At 38.0% G+C, this 19,135-nt stretch overlaps 1 protein-coding gene across 1 annotated transcript in view; it reads right to left on the bottom strand.

The window, feature by feature from the left end:
• The window catches only part of LOC104949810 (sodium channel protein type 1 subunit alpha), a 32,722-nt gene that overhangs the window by 11,079 nt on the left and 2,508 nt on the right, over nucleotides 1–19,135 (bottom strand). Inside the window, exons 4-21 of the mRNA XM_010776224.1 lie at nucleotides 18,079–18,285; nucleotides 17,444–17,707; nucleotides 15,778–16,149; nucleotides 15,052–15,181; nucleotides 14,691–14,929; nucleotides 14,418–14,591; nucleotides 13,970–14,326; nucleotides 13,328–13,807; nucleotides 11,580–11,712; nucleotides 11,329–11,483; nucleotides 10,882–11,055; nucleotides 10,665–10,787; nucleotides 9,467–9,736; nucleotides 9,280–9,336; nucleotides 8,642–8,776; nucleotides 8,399–8,503; nucleotides 8,026–8,296; nucleotides 7,064–7,911 (exon numbers count right to left, since the gene is read on the bottom strand). Of these exons, the coding sequence (XP_010774526.1) occupies nucleotides 7,064–7,911; nucleotides 8,026–8,296; nucleotides 8,399–8,503; nucleotides 8,642–8,776; nucleotides 9,280–9,336; nucleotides 9,467–9,736; nucleotides 10,665–10,787; nucleotides 10,882–11,055; nucleotides 11,329–11,483; nucleotides 11,580–11,712; nucleotides 13,328–13,807; nucleotides 13,970–14,326; nucleotides 14,418–14,591; nucleotides 14,691–14,929; nucleotides 15,052–15,181; nucleotides 15,778–16,149; nucleotides 17,444–17,707; nucleotides 18,079–18,285 (4,494 nt within the window). The remainder of the gene's footprint in view (nucleotides 1–7,063; nucleotides 7,912–8,025; nucleotides 8,297–8,398; nucleotides 8,504–8,641; nucleotides 8,777–9,279; nucleotides 9,337–9,466; nucleotides 9,737–10,664; nucleotides 10,788–10,881; nucleotides 11,056–11,328; nucleotides 11,484–11,579; nucleotides 11,713–13,327; nucleotides 13,808–13,969; nucleotides 14,327–14,417; nucleotides 14,592–14,690; nucleotides 14,930–15,051; nucleotides 15,182–15,777; nucleotides 16,150–17,443; nucleotides 17,708–18,078; nucleotides 18,286–19,135) is intronic.

Here is a 19,135-nt window from a genome sequence, read left to right as displayed (position 1 = left end):
GCATGTATATATATATATTAACAATTTCATTATATGGATTCAACTTGTGCCCCCATTGGATTTTCGTGGTTTACCCGTTACTGTGACATCAGTATCAGCCATGGAAGATAGTTTGTTTGTTTCATTCTAAGCTATCCAGCAAGGCTATTTTCATGTATGTTGTTTTTTTTTCTGCACAGTGTAGTCTTGTTGTGATGAGAGGGATGGAGGTATTTAATAAAAACCTTGCTCGCTGGAGAATAGCTATGTCCTGTCACAACTTAATCGGAAAGTCGGAGACAAATATATATTTGAAATGATTTATTCACGATTGCAAAGTTTTGAACAGACATCCCCAGTCACCTCATTGTCATGTTGTAGTCCTCGCTGTACGCGTCCGGATATCGGAATCGCAACAACAACCTCACACACTGGTACTGAATGTGCATCAAAGTGTTCCTATGGAGCCAAATATACCAAAAGATAAATGTAAACAACAGAAGAAGCGATCGAAATGTGTATTTCCTGGCTATTCGACAATGGCTCCTCAAAGTACACGCCCCTGAGACATTCCTGTTATGCTGTGTATGTAATTTATTATATAATGCCTTGTATTTTATCTATGTAATGTCTTGTGTTTTATCTGGACCCTGAGTCTGTAATAAAATTTTCATTCATTCATTCATTCCTACCGTTATAGAACGTCACGAGTTCCCCCGCGTCACCAGTTAAACGGTAACACCGTTACAGTCGAGCCCTGCTGTTTTCAAAACAGAACACAGTAGAACAGTATGCCGTTTTTAGCTTCACAATCTCGTCACATAAGTTACTTTTATACGTTTTGAAAGCACGGGCGATAAGTCATCTATCGTTTAGGTCTAACAAGGTTACTTTCTGTATACATTTACAGCAATCCGAACTGATTTAGCGTTCACATTTTTTCTCTGTACTTGGGTTTCTGTAATATGTCCCTTACCAACGTTGTCTCTTCATCCTCCATCTCGGCTGCTTAGTGCTTTAACAGTAGCTGACGTGAAGTAACGGCCAGTTTAACCCGTCTGCATTGACGTTTCAAGCATCAAAACAGTATTATTGATGTTTCCGTTCTGTTTTCGCCATCTTGCACCCACTCCTTTAGCGTTGCCCGGTAACTTAGTAACAGCTGGGATTCATAGAGTATTTATTCTCCTAGATTTATCTTTCAGGCACCACTTCCTCACCCGCCGCTTGTATGCCCCGCATCTTTTAGTACTTTTGCTACATCCAAACGCAAACTATAGTACATTTTCTTTTAACTATATCAATAAAAGCGTAATTGAATTTATTTTGGATGATATTTAATTAACAGTGTTGGTTTCTAAGCCTGGTAGTAAGCCTGAGAGACTAAATCCAGGAAATACAAACACGCAATGCTTACACTTGAGTCAAGCTAATGTTGCCTTTCAAGCTGCAGGTGGCGCTGTCATCCTATTAATAATTATTATAATAATAATAACAATAATAATAATAATTATAATAATAATGAAATTAATAAATACATACATGGCAACAAAAACTCTCAGCAGTTGAAGCAACAAGCTGAAAAGGTATCTATATCGTGTCAAGTTAGATTAAATCTATTTTGAATATATGGAAATGATTTCAGGGTGCGCTTTGGTTACACTCACTGAGAGTGGATTATTGTGATCAGTAGGTGTGTAGTTGGAATGGCCTTCCGTTTGACCTACACAATTTAACATACTGAGGATATGCATTGTTAGATAATTAAGGAATCTTATCTCATGTTTCTCATTGTGTTACATAAACTATGTTATTGTTCAACCTATCAAAATTAAGAAATAAGAACGTTTTGACACCTATTAAGACATATTTACATAGTTTATTATGTGCAGTGGAATTCATCCAGCCAGTGTAATTGGAGGCCAATGTTATGCAACACCATGCATTGACTGTAGCGTTATGAACTCTTGATGTTTGCAGTGGTAAGTCCATGACAGGATCAGCCAGTGTACAGCATGGGTGCAACTGTTCCGAGGGGGAACCTTTCCATGCCTTGTCAAATACTATTTAGCACTAACCCTGGCACATAATCATTACTCTCTGCAGCACACATCAATGGAAGAGTAAATCAGGTTGATATTGAGCTCTGAGCATGTACATCGATGGGATAAGTCTGTGTAGGCCTACTGTACCCATAGCTTTGTACCCATATTGTGAGAGGTTATATTAACAGAACAAATAGTAGAAACATAAAATAGATGATATTAATCAATTTAATATATTCACTTTTTTGTGTCGATTAATGAATGAACCCAATTAATTGTATTTTCCATAATAGACAAAGTATGGTAGATGTAATACTCAAGGTGTTGTACTTAGCAAAGAGCAATAAATAGGCTACTGCATGTGTTGTAGCTCTTAGAAAGAATGCATTTGAAAACCTATTAGAGGAAATACTGTGGAATATGTATCCCCTGGGATATTGTGCTATAGCATTCTAATGGCTACATCTATTGAAGTTTGAACAGACCATTATTGATCAAAGAGCCATGTCCTATAATACAAGTACTGTAGCTCACTTGCAAACTTATTATTTTATTTATTTAGCTTTCCATATGTGCTGCTTAAAATGTGATTGCAATGCATTTCTTACACATACATTCATACTAATTTACCAGTGTAAATACACAAGCGGTATGTTGATGGTTGAGGATTTCATATCATTACACATTTATAGGATTGTTGCAATATCAAGACACAAACATAGAAAAAGAGTGACTCTTTGTACAAATCTCTGTTGTATTCCACAAGGTCTTTCTGTAAACTGCTCCATTTGTGTTTGTGTGTGTTTTGAGTTACTGAGGGAGTGGTTCACTTGAAACAGTGTGTGTGATTTAGCAGTTGAGCTAAAGAGTGAGTGTGTGAGTGTCTGTATGCAAGTCTGTGTGTCTGTCTATTAGCAAATAGGGAAGGTAGGGGGTACTCCACACCACCTAATCCAATGGGTTTTTCCTCCCATCTCTCTGCAGCAAATGAAATTACAGAGCTGTTATGGGTAGCATTCTCAGATTTCTCTTTGAATTGTTTTTTCCTCGCTCCCCTCCATGCATGCCAGTGGCCGAATCCCAAGCCAAAGAGACATCCTTTCATATAACATATCCACATATTATCTACCAGCTTGCGAGACTGCCAGGGTGGGGACAGCAGACCAACTTCCGACCTTCCACCCTAATGCAGTCTAACACAGGAGCTTGATGTCATGTTGCTGGGCAACCAGAAAGGAGAATCTGCAGCATCACTCTTGATTTACTGGTCATTAAAATAGGCAATATGTAACCCCACCTGTTGTAATCAGTGGAGCTGTGTGCTGGTTCTAGTCCTACATTTCAAAGGACATTGGCTCTCTTAAACAGTTCACATTATAAACAATATTTTTTTTTACAGATAAAGAATATTTTGAGTTTCTCTAAACAGTCATTTGTTGTCATGATGTCTCGAGTTATGTTGGCAAACATGTATTCAGAAACAGCTCAATTGTACTGCTGGCTTGTCAGAGAACAACATGTGAGCCATACAGTACTGTGAGGGGGTGTGGCACAAACTGATAATCACATCATTGTGAGACAGTATGGCAGGAATAATCAGCACTTTACCATCATCTTCTTGTTTACTGCCTCCAGTATTCAGCAGCCACAATAGGCAAAAGCGTTATTGGGCAGTAATGACTATTTCAACATTTTTATTAATAATTAATAAAAATGTTCCACCCACTTAAGATGCTAATAGTTTCCGGCAGTAGCCACAATGCGCACTCAGAAACCAGATTCTAGCTTCTTGCAAAGATGTTTGCTAAAACATAGTGCTCACTGAAATGATAATATCACAAACCTGTTCATATGTTCACATCTGAAGCTCCCTTCTTGGCCCGGAGCAACTAAAATATTTGGAAGCTATTTTTACATATATTGTGTTTTCCTGTCACTAACAATGATTTGCTTAAAGTGCTTTGGATATCCCAAGAGATTCAAAAGATCAATGTAAGTTGAATCATTAGGATGTGAGTGCTCATTACAATTTACACATGAGCTAGACACTGATAACTCCAACATTTTACAGCTTCTGAAATGAGCTAATGCTGATTGAGGTTTCGTAGTTATCAGCATTGCCATCAAGTTTATAAATGTAAAAGCTGATGCTAAATGCCTCTGATTTTGTTAGCACTTAAGATACAAATATTTTCAAAATGAAAGCCTTGCACTAAACTGAAGGTAATCAAGACAGTCTGAAAATTACTGAATTCTATTCAAAATAGTTGTGAATCCTTTGTGATATCAAGGGCATTAGTTTACCAAACCAAGATTAGGTGAGTTGAAGTGCAGCATTGACTTCAAAGTGCTGAATATGTTATGTATGTAATGTATATATGATACGTATAAACAATCACAACAAAAATCTCAACATAAGAAAATAAGTGTTTGGTTATTATATGTTAAAGAAATAAACTGGTGAGCTCTACATTTCTAATGAGACTTTTGAAAGATTGTTAGCAAATCACATTCAACTAAAAAATGTCTTTGAAAAAAAAACTCTTGGAGAAAATACCAGACACATGTTCATTCACACACAGGGTGGGAAAGTAGTTTTAAGCAGTACATTTTTGTATGCAGGTAGGTTTTGTATACGACAATTAAGAAGTAAGCTATGCATAAATGAAGATATTATTCTACACCAGCTCCATTGGTTTTCAGCATGTGTATAAAAGTGTGTATAGTTATAACTTTGAGGATATTTGACTTTAAATCCAACTCTAACACCTCTAACATTCAGCTCAAAAAGACAGAAACAGCAATACAAATGAAGGTCCTTGCATACATCAAACAATATATAAATGTATTTTATAAAAAGGAAGTTATGGAATGTTTTGGCATACTTGAGGTACATGTAATCTTTATTATTTTGGCATTTCAGTAAAATGGGTTATAGCAGTGTCTTGCATGCATTTATTTATACACTACAAGCATTATGCATGATGGGAGATGTTACATTTTATGTAATCAAACATTCTTTCGTTATGCATAAAGTATATTGTAAGTATTGAATGTTTTAATAACATGCAAAATATACTTATATTAATGGAAATATACTTTTACAACATGAAACAACAGATGAAGTTGTGACAAAGTCCAGGGTGGTTGTCATGGCCTGGGAAGTACAACTGCAACCATAAAATGTAAACAGAAGTAGGAAACATGAGATGTGTGATTCCATGTCCTTGAGACAATCATTCAGAATATTCTTAGCCGTCTTTCATCCAACTGATATTTATCATGATAAAGATTGAGAGGTAAACTGTGAAAAAACAGTTTAAAAAATAATACAAAAACATAAAATATCAATAAATAATGAAATGAAGTTAAAGGTTGAAAAATAAAGCTAAGCTTAAACAGCAAAGTCATAGAACATCAACATGATTTAAAAACATGGCTTTGTAATTATTTGAGGAACAATTAGTGTTCATTTAACAGTTTCCTTTGACCTTTTCCCCCTGCTAAATGTGCAGCTTGCCTGTCTGCTAAAATACAGCAGATCATGGAGAACATTTGGTTTCATATCACAGGTGATAAATAGTAGTTCTTCAATCAATTCCATACATTTATAACCATAACATCAAGTGCCATTGTAAAAAAACAACTAGGAAAGAAAGGAGACACAACGAGGAAATGGAAGACACATGAAGGAGAATATTTGAAATGATGCAGATGTCCTACAAATAGACATGATCACAGATAAACTCGTCATGGAGCAAACTGTCAAAGAGTTGTGGTTCAGCAAGGTCATTCATACAGAGGGTCATTTAGAGTGTGTACACAGCAAATGCTTGTTATATTTTTTGCCTTAAAAAAGAAAACATCGTTTTTTGATACAATCTGTTTATACTAGTAACATTTTAAATGGTACATCGCTAGTATATAGCCGGCTGAGATTAAGTATTTGAATGGTGATTAAATAAATATGAATGTGCAAAATATTCCTGCCATGCGTTATGGCTTGGACTCTGATAAACACAATCGATGCACAGGGCTGGAGTTGTTTGGACTGTAGGCTTAACTCACAAATAAAAAAATCCATTTGCATTTCATCAAGCATGATTGACGTGGATAGAACACGATGGAAATAGTGTACTACAGCATGCACACTGATGGAGAAACATTCATGCAGGTCTACATTTCTAGTAACATGCAGCGAATCTGACTTTGTGTCTTGGATTTTTCCAGTGGCGGTATCAGCAAGCAAGGCTAGCCTTATTGCCCCTGAAAGAACAACCCTTTTGAAAAGTAATTTTTTTTATAAAAAGTCAACAAAGCAAACCATTAAATCTAAAAATAATAAGAGCCATATAACATGTTTTTCTGCTTGAAAAAAAAGATAGTTAAGTAATACAACTTTCAGTGATATAACAATAATTCAAGACACTGGATAGTAGAACTGCAATATAATAAAGTCAAAGCATGAACTAATGTGTCTTTCTGAACACTTAGCCAAAAGGCATCCTTGCACCTAGAACACGGCCAATTGGTCCCACTAAAGCCAAAATGAGCAACCAAACTTTAGACTCAAGTAAGCATGGTCGGTTTGGCATATAGTTTATCTTTTAAAAGAGGGAGTCCAATGGATGTCTTTCAAAGGTTGTAAACATTTTCGTCATTAATTAAAATGTCTTTGTTGCATCTCCAGAATTCCTTCACTACTGCTCTCTGACATCTTTGCCCTCAACCTCCTTTTCACTTTTGTCTTTTTCATATTTGTGTCTTCCATTTGAAGTCACACTGTTACATGAAGGCTGAAGGGCCGCTGAAGGCGTCAGTTCACTTTTATCGGCGCTAGAAATGTCTTGGAGTTTGTCGGTGACAACATCCTCTTTGTCAATGTGTGTTCCATCCCTTTGAATGTTAACACCAGATCTGTTTGAGGGCTTCATGAAAACACGACTCCTTGCATAACATCTGTATGCTCTCTGGATGACAACGGCTGATGTGTCCTCCTGTTTGCGACGGAGGGTGGTAGTGATTGGTTCATAGGAAACTTTGGAAGGATTGGAGGCCATGAAGCGCTCCTCCATCTGCCCCCTTAGGATGTCCATCTCCCCACCTTCACCAAGAACACGTTTTGTGAATGCAAACAGAATGTCCAGGCAGTGAATGCGTTCACCATTCACCATGGGTAGATCCATAGAGATCAGTACCATCTTGTTAGGCATGGGTATACGTAACGGTGGGTCCAGAGCATCTGCAAATTCTGAAAGCTTTTTGTACTCCATGAACTGTGTTGCATGAGGATCAAACCTTTCCCAGACCTCGTAAAACGTTTCAAAATCATCCTCACTTAGTGGGTCGGCGCTCTCCTCAGTGGCCACACCGAAGTTTTCCAGGATAACAGCAATGTACATATTTATCACAACCAGGAAACAGATGATGATGTAGCTCACAAAGAAGGCGATGCCCACAGGAGGATTTCCACAGTCTCCCTTAATATCACTGCCAGGATGCTCTGTGGAATTGTCACAATCATCTTCATGTTTGTTGAGAATGGGCGCAAGAAGGCAATCCCACCCTGCTGAGGTGGTGATCTGGAACAAACAGATCATGCTGTTGGCAAATGTCTCAAAATTGAAAAGGTCATCAATGCCTGCTTCCTTCTTGACGTAAGCGAAGTTTGACATGCCGAAGATAGCATAGATAAACATCACCAAAAAGAGCAAGAGACCAATGTTGAACAAGGCAGGAAGTGACATCATCAAGGCAAACAAGAGTGTGCGAATTCCTTTGGCACTTTTAATAAGGCGGAGCACACGGCCAATGCGAGCCAATCGGATGACTCTGAACAATGTTGGCGAAACAAAATACTTCTCTATCAGTTCCGAGAGACACATTCCTGGGGAAAGAGAGCAAAACATATTAAACCAACTGTAAACAATACACACTTAAACTGAAAAGAATAATGGTTTTAATTTATTTGAGCAGTGCTGTGAATAGTGGCGATTCATACCGATGATTGACAGGACGACGACGATGAAGTCAAATACATTCCAACCATTTGTGAAGTAGTATTGGCGAAGCGCGATCATCTTCAACAAACACTCTCCAGTAAAGATGATAACGAATACTAGATTGATCCAGTAAAGAACTTGTTTTTTTTCTTCTGACTGGTCTTCAGTTTCTACCATCATGGTTACCATATTAAGCCATATTAGAACCATTATTAAAATATCGAATGCTTGTTTTGTGGTGAAGTCAAAGACATATCCTTGAATTTGGTTCTGAAATAGACATAAAGTGGACACAACTTTTTTTTAAGTGCCATGAAACAAAGATCACAGTTGTAATACAGATTAGACGCAGACTGAATTATAGTTACGTACTGATGGTCTAGGAATAGGCTTTTGTGGTTTCTTTGACCCCAGCTTTTTCATGGCATTGTAGTATTTCTTCTGTTCTTCAGTCATGAAGATGTCTTGACCTCCAAAGTAAATAAACAATATGAGGCATGTTAAATCATAGCAAAGGTGATAAGGAGACACTGCAGACATAGATTCATGCTTTTCAATTTTTGAATGTCAATCAGAATATCAAGTGAAAATATCCATATTCGTTTAGATACTTATCTTTTTCTTTTGCTGATTGAAGTTGTCTATGATGACACCAATGAAGAGATTGAGAGCGAAGAAGGCTCCAAATATGATGAAAACAACAAAAAACCAGTACATTTCCAGGCTGTTCTCATAATCTGGATGTTCATCCTATAAAAGGGAGAGGAAATTGAGACATTAGTACTTAACAGTTATAATCTTTAAAATGTTAATGTCATTTGGAAACTGGTGCTAGCCGTAAATACAATATAATACTACAGCTTATACTCCTAGATAAGACCTTTGAAGTACTTGTTTACAGTGAAGCCAAACAAACTCATGTTGTTGTAGTAATAAAGAATTAAGTCAAGGATAACTGCAACAGTCTGATTTCACACGGCACACGTCGCAAGTAGTTTTCACTTGTGATGTGTGCTCACAATGTGTTGGATGGATTTATTTTGAAAAATTTCAAAACAACACCAAGGTACATGGCATGGAGTAGGTCAAAATACTTATTTGTGATCCAGCAACTTGTTGTGTAGTTTACAGAGAAAGATAATCACATGGTTTTATTACATACACTTTTTAAACCTAAGTGTTGTAATATTGGGTGGGATTAATTATCAGTGAGATAATGGAACAGTGCAAGTGCAACATTAAAATGTGATTACCTTGCCTCGAGAGTCCACAGCAGCATACATGATTTCCATCCAGCCCTTGAATGTAGCCTTTATAGAAATGAACAATTTCCAAACAAAAGTATTTCTCACTTACAAATCACTTCTTGATATCCACCAAACAGCAAATAAGACATTGGCAAGATTACATCAACAATTTTTTCTATGATCAGTTACTTACCACTTGAAGCAATGCAAGGTATCCCATACCAACATTGTCAAAGTTGACTTTGTGGATCTTCCAACGAGCATTGGCCATTTTTTCACATTCTGACTTGTTTGTCACCATTGATATAGGGAACTCTTCATTTGAGGTTTTGTTGGCACAATAGCCGAACTTCCCCGCAAATAAGTTTACTCCCATGATGCTGAAGATGAGCCAGAAGATGAGACAAACCAGCAGCACATTGAAGATGGAAGGAATTGCTCCAAGCAGGGCATTGACCACCACCTGCACACCAAAACATCAACTTAGCCCATCATAGGATAGGATGTACTGTAGATTTAATGAAAATCTAAAAAACAATGATAACTGTGATAAGGTGGGAACAAAATAGGTATGAGATTGATGTTGTGTTATGTATCTAAAGGTTGTTTAAGTGCCTTACCACTACATTTTTAGAGAAACCGGAGACTTTTTATAGAGGCAATGTAATGTCAAAATATTAGTTTACTAGCAAAAACATGTAAAATGCTTGTAAATACCGGTATGTCATATTAAAGAACAATGAAATTGTAATGACATATTTTGACACATAAGTAGCTGCTTTTGCCAGTAAGTAAAGCTACCACTGGAGAAAAGACTATCATCTTAACAGTACTCTGAAAAACCAGGACAATACAACATGAATGCAACTAATCAATAAATACTACATTGATTTTAGCAGCCGTCAACCCTCCCCCTTTGGTTACATAAGTTGTCCACCCCTGTTTAGACCAGGTTTGCGTTGCACAGCAAAATATTGTAAGGGTGTGAGAAGTCACAGCAGACATGGCCTCACACAATGGAAAAGTCTGACATTTAGCTTAGCATTGTTAGCTTAGCTTAGCATAAAGACTGGAAAAAGGTAGATAGCCTACAGTAAGCCTGGCTCAATCCAAAGATAAAAAAATCCACCTACAACCATTTCAAAAGCTCACTCATTAACATGCTGTATACTTTTTAGCCTTTTTAGTGACTCCAGGAATTCAATGCTCCTAGCCCAAAAGGCAGAGGAGAAGAGATGAGTTTTGAGGCCGGACTGGAAGAGTGTGAGGGACTCTGAGTCACGGAGGGAATTCCAGAGTCTGGGATCTGGATCATGGATCTTTATGCCACTCTCTGCCACTGCCGGTGCAGTAAGATGGTGACATACAAAGATAAATCAAGGGAATCTTACCCTCATGCCGTCAAACCGAGAAAGGGCTCTCAGTGGCCTTAGAGCTCGAAGGGTTCTCAGAGACTTGATGGCACCAAGTTCAGAATATCCCATGGCATTGGCTACCATACTGACCACTGAGACCTAAAACACATACAGATGTTAATAAAAAGAAGCTAAGAAATATTTTAAGTAAGTTAATGTGTCATTCTGTGTAAGAAGATCTGTTTCAACCTACATCGACAATGAGGAAGTCTAGCCAGCACCAGGCATTTGTAAAATACTTGGCATATCCATAGGCCACCCACTTCAGTAACATCTCCAGAATGAAGATGTAGGTGAAGATTTTGTCCGCAAACTCCAACATCGTTTTAATGGTCTTCCTCTGCTCAATGTAGATGTCCTCAAATGCCTGATCATGGAAAAAATGGCAGTGAGTAATTAATTCTAAAAAGGAATCAGACAAAATAAATTTTTAAAATCTAAACCTTACTTTGCAGAGAAAGGTTTTTAAAACAAATATTTTTAATGTTAAATAAAAGAAAAAAGGTAAACAACATTTTCTTTTAAAATCTAATGCCGGACGTGATGCCTAACACAATCGATTAATACATAGGAGGAGTCAGTCAAATCAGTTGTTCAAAAATAACTTTATGGTTATTTTTTTCCCCGCTCATGCTCTTACCAGTGCTCCACTGCTGAGCAGGATCATGAAAATGATGAAGCTCTCAAACCAGTTGTGCTCCACGATCCGGAAACAAGTCTTTCTAAGCGTCCACCACACCTTCCACCAGCCCACTTCCACTTTTACTTGACAACACTGGTACTTTCGCACACACCCTGAGTATGGAGAAAGAGAAGATGGCAAATCACCTGTTTAATATTGCGTATAAGCATAACAGTGCTGGGTAAAGTTGTGGTTGTAGTAGTATTTACTGTCAGGAAAGCAGGCATCAGGTTCAGCAAATTCTTCTGAATCAAAGTCCACAGACTCTACTCCCTCCCCGCCTGGCAAACCGTCTATTGTACTCCCCTCTGAGGAGCTGACCTGGTCATCCTCTTCCACAATCTGCGGATGAAGCAGAATCAAACCAGTGTTGGATAAGCAAACATAACAGAGCCATGGCAAAGGTAAGGGACTGACATACTGAGAACATGTCTCTCCATGCTCCCCATTTCTCTTCAAAATTAAGTTATTTTCTTACACAAAAACCCTATCAAATTCAAAGAGAGATTTAATTAGTATACATGAGGATTTTACATCATGCATGATGATTTTTGGCATATTTTGATATGTATTTTCTGTTGTTTTGTTTATATTAGGAATAAAATATTTAAGCATTAGAGCACTGACTGCGCATTCTGACTTGTTTCACCCATTAACTGTTTGCTAAGCCAAGAGACGTACGAAATATTTAAAAAATGAAATATAAAAAGAAATATATAAGTACATTTGAGAGTGGCAGCCTGTCGGTGTTGTACGGTAGCATGGTCTTTCAGCCTGCTGTTATATGGCTTTCTACAGGGTGTGTCTCCTAATAGCTGGCAGATGAGAACAGCTTGAATGCCTTCCTAGAGAATGCAGAGCACTGGCTGTCCTGGGACCAGCTAATGCAGTGCAGGCAATGATGTACTTTAAGCATGTTACTGAGATGGACTGTGAGCATTAAAGTCAATGTGTTGATGCTGTGTGCTTTAATGCATCAATTCTGCTTCTGTCAAAGTGCTTCAGCAAAATTACGAGTAATCAGTGGAACATTATGTTTGTGTTTTTTTAAGTAAAATTGCGATTTTTAAATATCTATTGAAAGCATGTCAGCAGAAAGCCTTTGTATGTGTGTGCGTTAACCACATATCCTGTTGGTTAATTGCACTCTTGTGTATTTTATGTCAAGATTCAAAGTCCAATTTTGTCAAGACCCCGACAAACGAATAAAGACGTAAAGCAAACCATAGAATCAAGAATAAAGGAGAAACTTCATTGCATAAGTAATTATCTACAAAAATGGTTCTTATGGAGATTTGTATTATTACAAATTTCAAGGGGAAAAAAAGTAATGTCAAAGAAAAATAGGTGGTCTGTTAAAATGTTTTCTCGATGATTACTGTAGTGTAAATGATGTACACTATCTCCATAATGATTGCAACAAAGTATTATTTAACCTTTGGAGCATCTGTTAAGCAGCAAGCAAGCAGTAGCAACTCAAAATATTGCAAGCTCAGACGAAGGTTGAATAAGTACATTTACAATGCAAATAAAAACGTGGTAACAATAATCATAAAATGGACAGTGTATTTCTTTTTTTCTATTGCACTGTGAGCTTTCTTTCAATGCAAAGCACACAGCACCCTTAAGAGGAGGAGTCGGCTTCCAAGCACTCATGGCCTAAATTGCCCATAATGCAATCTACACACTGGTATTTTCCTGTCTATATGGACTCTCCCCATTAAAGGGCCAAAGGATTTAGTATCTTCAGGGGAAACACCACATCACATGCACATACCATTGCCATGGACTGGGGGCAAAGTGCTTCAAGGGGACTACTGCGACGAATCATGCCACAACCAATAGTGAAATTCTCTTTCATCCATTACACATCCTAAACATTATTTGTATAGACTTATTTCTAACAGTGAAAGTACCTTGATATACCAATCGCGCCAATTCACAAGAACATCCTTACCTCAGGGCATACTACTATATCAGATGAGAGACTGCTGAAGTCCTCTGTGTTGAGGTTTTCAAAGTCTGATTCTCCCAGAGCAATAGGAACAGTGACAGTCAGACTAGGGTTGTGAATGAAAGACATAATGGAATCATCACTCTTGCTACTGACTATGTACTTGTCTCCATTTTTGTCTACTCCGGTCACATCCCCATTTCCATTCTTAGAAAAGTCTTTGATGGTATGGTTGGGTACACCATTTGGCCCTAAAGGTCTGTGGAGCTCATCCAGGGTTTTGTCTTCACCCTTCCTTTTCTTCTTCCTCCTGAGACAGACACTATTGCAGCTGCTTCGAAGCAGGGACTTGACGAAGGCAATGCCATTGTGAATCCTTCCAATGGCAACCTGCAAATTGTTCATGTCCGTGTCGTCTTCTACCCCCGCGAGGTTATCAGAACTGAATGAACTCAGCAGCAGGGCCAGGAACAGATTCAGCAACTAACAAAAATGACATAACTTCATGTAAGATTGCATTTCATGTTTTAGACTTTGTACTTTATGATAACAACAGAACACGAGTATTTATAAATTAGTTAATTGTTAAGTTGGGCTCATAGACCATAAGAGATGACCATAAGACCATAAGAGATGAAAATGTACCACAAGGTTTCCGATAACCAAGACCATCATGTAGACAGTGATGCACTTGGCTGTCCCAGCCACCTCCATACAGTCCCACATGGTTTCTATCCACTCTCCACAAAGCACTCGGAACACAATGAGAAATGAATGGAAGAAGTCGTTCATGTGCCAACGGGGCAGAATGCACTTGTCAGAGATTTTACACACACACTCCTTGTAGTGTTTTCCAAACAGTTGCATGCCCACAACTGCAAAAATGAAGACGATAATGGCCAGCACCAGCGTCAGATTGCCCAAAGCCCCCACTGAATTGCCAATTATCTTGATTAGTGTGTTAAGAGTGGGCCACGATTTAGCCAACTTGAATACTCTCATCTACAAAAGAAAAGAAAAACAAATTATTTCGTATCTATCAGCAAACAACTGCTACTGAACATTGACTTTGGCAAATGTACGGTATACTCACCAATCTGAATGATCTCAGAACAGACATGCCTTCCACGTTTTCCAAGCCCAGCTCCATCAAGCTCAAACTGACAATGATTGAATCAAAAATATTCCATTTCTCCTGGAAGTAATAGTATGGGTCCATAGCAATGATCTTGAAGACCATTTCTGCCGTGAAGATGCTAGTAAAAATCTTTATTAAAGCAAGAATCAGAAATGCTGACTATTAATAAACATGAAACCCATTAAGCAAAAAAGTGTGTTCTTTACAATTCACTTTCAGTCCACTCACCAAATTTCCCACACGCAGCATGCAGGTGAAATGGATAGATATTGGATGATGCTCCATGGCCATAAACAATGTGTTGAGCACAATGCAGATGGTGATGGTTAGGTCCGTGAAGGGGTCCATCACAACTAGTTTAACCTTCCTCTTGATCCTCAACCATCTCGGACAACACTCCCAGATGAGGAAAGTGTTGGCAAAATTGTACCAGCAAGGAGGACACTTCTGCCTCGACTCTTCAAGCTCTGATAAACACAAGTAATGGTTCAACCGAAAAATATGTTTTAATCTGCTGCATCATTTTTATTTTCGATTATGCGAGACAAAATCCAGCGAGGACACTTATGCCATTGTCTACAATGCTTACCTTCCACTGTGCTAGTTATGACACTGGCTGTACTGAGAGCTCTCTGTCTAGCCTCTGGGCCATCAAGGAAGTCAATACACTCATGGTCTGCTCCTCCACCCGGTCTGTATTCTGTGTCAGTGGTGTCAGCCTGAGGATACAAACAATTGTTACGGATGCAACTGTGTTAGAGAACTGGGTTGAAATGCATATAAAGTGGCTGAAAAAACAATAACCAATTGAAACATTGGAAAAATGTAGGAACATTTGAATGTCCAAGTTATGCTTTGTAATTGTCATTCCTGACCACAGAAAACGGCATGAACAGTTGAAAGTGAGTCTAGCATTCACGAAAGCGTCTTAGAGCAAAGGCAAAAAAAAATCAGATACATGATTTTCAAAGTAATTATTTCCAATGCTATAAATTCAGTGTCTGATCAAATTCAAATACTTCTGTCTCTTGTTTGCTTCCATACCAGTTCATCCAATTAAGATTTTGCGCCACGGTTTCACAGATACCAATGCTAGCACAGTGAAATGCTACTTTTAGAAAAAAACTTTCAGTAAAACAACAATTGTTGAAATGATCATGAACTTTGGAATGATGTTCTATTGAAACAGCATCCTGATTCCTACACATGAGGGTATTTGATACAGGCAGTAAAAGGTAACAACAACAACAAAGATGGAGTTATGGGCTATAGGCAAATGAAGTAGGGCAATCTGGGATAGACAACCCTTTCTTACGTGGTCTCCTGTGAAGGCCATATCTACCGTCACTTTGGGCAGAAGTAGCTCCACAGGTGACAGTGGCTGTGAATTCCCACCCACCAGAGACACAACCCCATTGCAGTCTACAGAGCTGTGCTTGATCCCATTTGGTGGAAGTAAGAGATGCGACAAGAAGCTGCATTGGCTCATACTGCTGCTGCGTCGATCACTAGTCCGGGGAAAAAACAAAGAGCCCCTTCGACTTAGGGTGTCCTCAAAAATGCTGTTCTCGTCATCAGCAAATTCATTTTCTGAGCTCACGTCCTGCGCTTGGCTTCGGAAACTGACAATGCTGGTCCTACTATTCCGTCTGGATGAGAACATGGGTCCACGAAAACTCAGAAAGGACTAGAAGAGAAAGATATTCTTATCATCTTATCATAATAAGATAAATTCTGATCATAAAAAAGGAAAGATGACATTGCAATGACCACAATGTCATATGTGCAAATGACATAAAATGGTGAGAAACGAAAATGCCTTATGATAATGAGAAGGTTGACGATGTTCTAAATTATGCTTTGAGGACTTAAAGGAAACTGCAAAATTAAAAATACATGTTGGTGATGAGCACAGTAAGGATCATGAAGATGATGAAGAGATGAAGATTAGGATCATCATGATGCTGATGATGATTTTGACAGTGATGCTGATGATGGTAATGATGATTATGAAGATGATGAGGATGATGAGGATGATGATGAGGATTGTGATGATTGAAAAATCACCATATTTTTACGAAATATGACAAAATTCTCGAGGAAAAAAAAGCATTATTTCGTGGGAATGTGAAGACAATACTAATTGCATCTTGATAATGATTAAAATTAATAACAATGTAAGAAGTTGATCAAGAAATAGAAGATGATGATGAAAATGTCAATGCCAAAGGTGATGATGGGAAAAGAAATGTCATTGTGAAAGCAGTGAATTAATCGTTGCATTGGGCTCACAACATGTACGAAAGTAATCACAAATGTATAAGAAACTAAAGGAAGATCAGTAAATGTTGACAATATTATGTATATATTGAGTAACACATTCTTAATATTGTAACAATCCAACACTTGGTATGACGTTAGAATTCCTCACAACTATCTGTGGCTGTAATGTAAGCTTTGCAATCTCTTTATCAATCCATTAGCTTCTACTGCCTGTCATTCAGTTTGAGCTCTGCAAAGAGCTTGACAAAAGCCAGCAAGTCTTCCTGTTGACAAAGTTAGACATCTGCCATTTAATTACAAAAAACATTTATCACAGACTTGCATCTTATCAATTCTGATGAATATTCTTTCAAAAATATGGCCACTGGAGCACTGCTATTTTCTGACAGGCTCTGTAAGTCAATATTTCATAATGAAATACAATCTTTTTTTTATTGAATAGTACAATTCATGCCAGTATAAGTTGATGGGACTGTAAAAAAAAAGAAAAGTCTTTAATTGTACTATTATTGATTGGTGCAGAATAACCGCATTGAAGATACATGTAGAAGTAAAATTAATGGGAAGAACAATGCATAAATCGGGCTTTAGGGTTGAAAAAGGACATAATAACCTGAAAGCAGGGCAACAGTTCACATCACATCGGTAGCTAACATCGCTGTTTTCATAGACAATCTTACTGGCAGATTATACTGAACCTGATGCGTGGGTGAGCATTTCATGTCATAGTTGAGCTGGTTTGCATCCACAGAGAAGCGGCAGCGACCTTTCTTAATGCTGTCCTGCGACTCGGATTTAGGGACCTTCTTGTCATCCCCTTTGCCATCATCTTGCCTTTTTTTTCTTCTGTTGCGTCTCTCTTTGGCGCTTTTTGAGCTGAGCTTAGAGTCAGAAGAGCTCTCCGGGCCACTGGGTTTATCACTGGCCTCGCCTCTCTCTGCAGCCTCTGCAGTTGCTGCTAGCTAGAAGAGAAGTGAGGACAAATGGGGTAAACACATGGAATAGATCTTTGTGAATCATATGTTGTTCAGGTATTAATGACACTGTGTCATAAAAAGTGTTCAACTGCATGTAGAAGTTTTCCATTGTAAGTGAGAACCAAACATATTCATGCACTGTAACTGGGTCTCAGCTTTTTCCATGTAAACTAAGACTCATAACAGCAAAAGTTAACCACAATCGAAACACTGGCTATAAAACAACTTAGAACCCTCAGCTGTCTTTTGTAAAAACAAATACCTAGTGATAAAAGTAAGATTCATTCCAACTTTATTTAGTTTACTTGAAATCCGTCATTTGACATTAATATTTGGGACATTCGATCGCCCTGTACCTGAGCGTCCTCTTGCTGCTGTTTCAGCTGCTCTATCATGGCCTTAAACTCTTCCTCCTTCTCCTTCGTCTCCTTTATGGTGGCTTGGCTCTGCTCCTCGTAGGCCATAGCTACTACAGCCAAGATCAGGTTGATCAGATAAAAGGAACCGAGGAAAATCACCAGCACAAAAAAGAACATGTAGGGCTTCCCAGCTGCTCGCAATGTCTGGAAGAAAAAATAAAAACAATGTTGTGGTACACTTATTTAATATAGTTATTCAAATGAATTGACCTTGTTATCTTGTATTTCCTAATTCAATATGTTTCTGCTCTCTACTATCTGCCGTAAGTTTAGTTATGATTATCATTATGATGTTATGTGGATAGATCAAAGCAGCATACTTTATGTAAATGTCTCTGTCCCTCCCTTTTACTTGTCTGTGACCAATATCATTTGAAATATTTAAAATGATCATAAACATTTATAGAAAATATAACTTTAACCACATTCTCATGAGTAAAACACCTGATTTTGTTTAATTTAAATAAATTAGATTTAATACCCTGTAAAAACACAGCCATAAAAAAAAGCTTTTTGAAACTACCAAGCTGGTCATTTCAACCAAGTACACAAAGTGCAGTGTTGTATTACTGTTTGCTTTACTTGCTGATACTACAATGTTAAGCCCATTCAGTGGACAACTATTTACCTTCAGTCCCATTCAAGTTGTGTTTGCCTGAGTCACAGTTGGCTCATCTTTGTTCCTTCTGACCAAGATGCACCTGCACTATTTAGAAGTTTGTTTGAACACCATTAATACCAATATTGTATGTAATGTGAGAATGCTTTGTCTTTTTTACAGAGCCCTTCCACAGAAGGCACTGCCCTTTTTTGTATTTGAAGAAGCAGACGGTAAAAATACTGCATCCTCCAAACACTAACACACATGAGGTCAAACATTTCAACAACCTGCCATGTATTACTCACAGGGTCACTGAGAAACTAAACGACCAAGGAAGACCATATTGCATAAGATTACCTTCATAAAGAGCTACAGACTGCCAACGGACACACA

Source organism: Notothenia coriiceps, unplaced genomic scaffold (genome assembly GCF_000735185.1).
Source record: "Notothenia coriiceps isolate Sejong01 unplaced genomic scaffold, NC01 NC01_scaffold00016821, whole genome shotgun sequence".
In the NCBI taxonomy this organism is placed as follows: domain Eukaryota; kingdom Metazoa; phylum Chordata; class Actinopteri; order Perciformes; family Nototheniidae; genus Notothenia; species Notothenia coriiceps.
The sequence above is the reverse complement of the archived record's forward strand: the minus strand, read 5'-3'. Positions and strand labels throughout refer to the sequence as shown.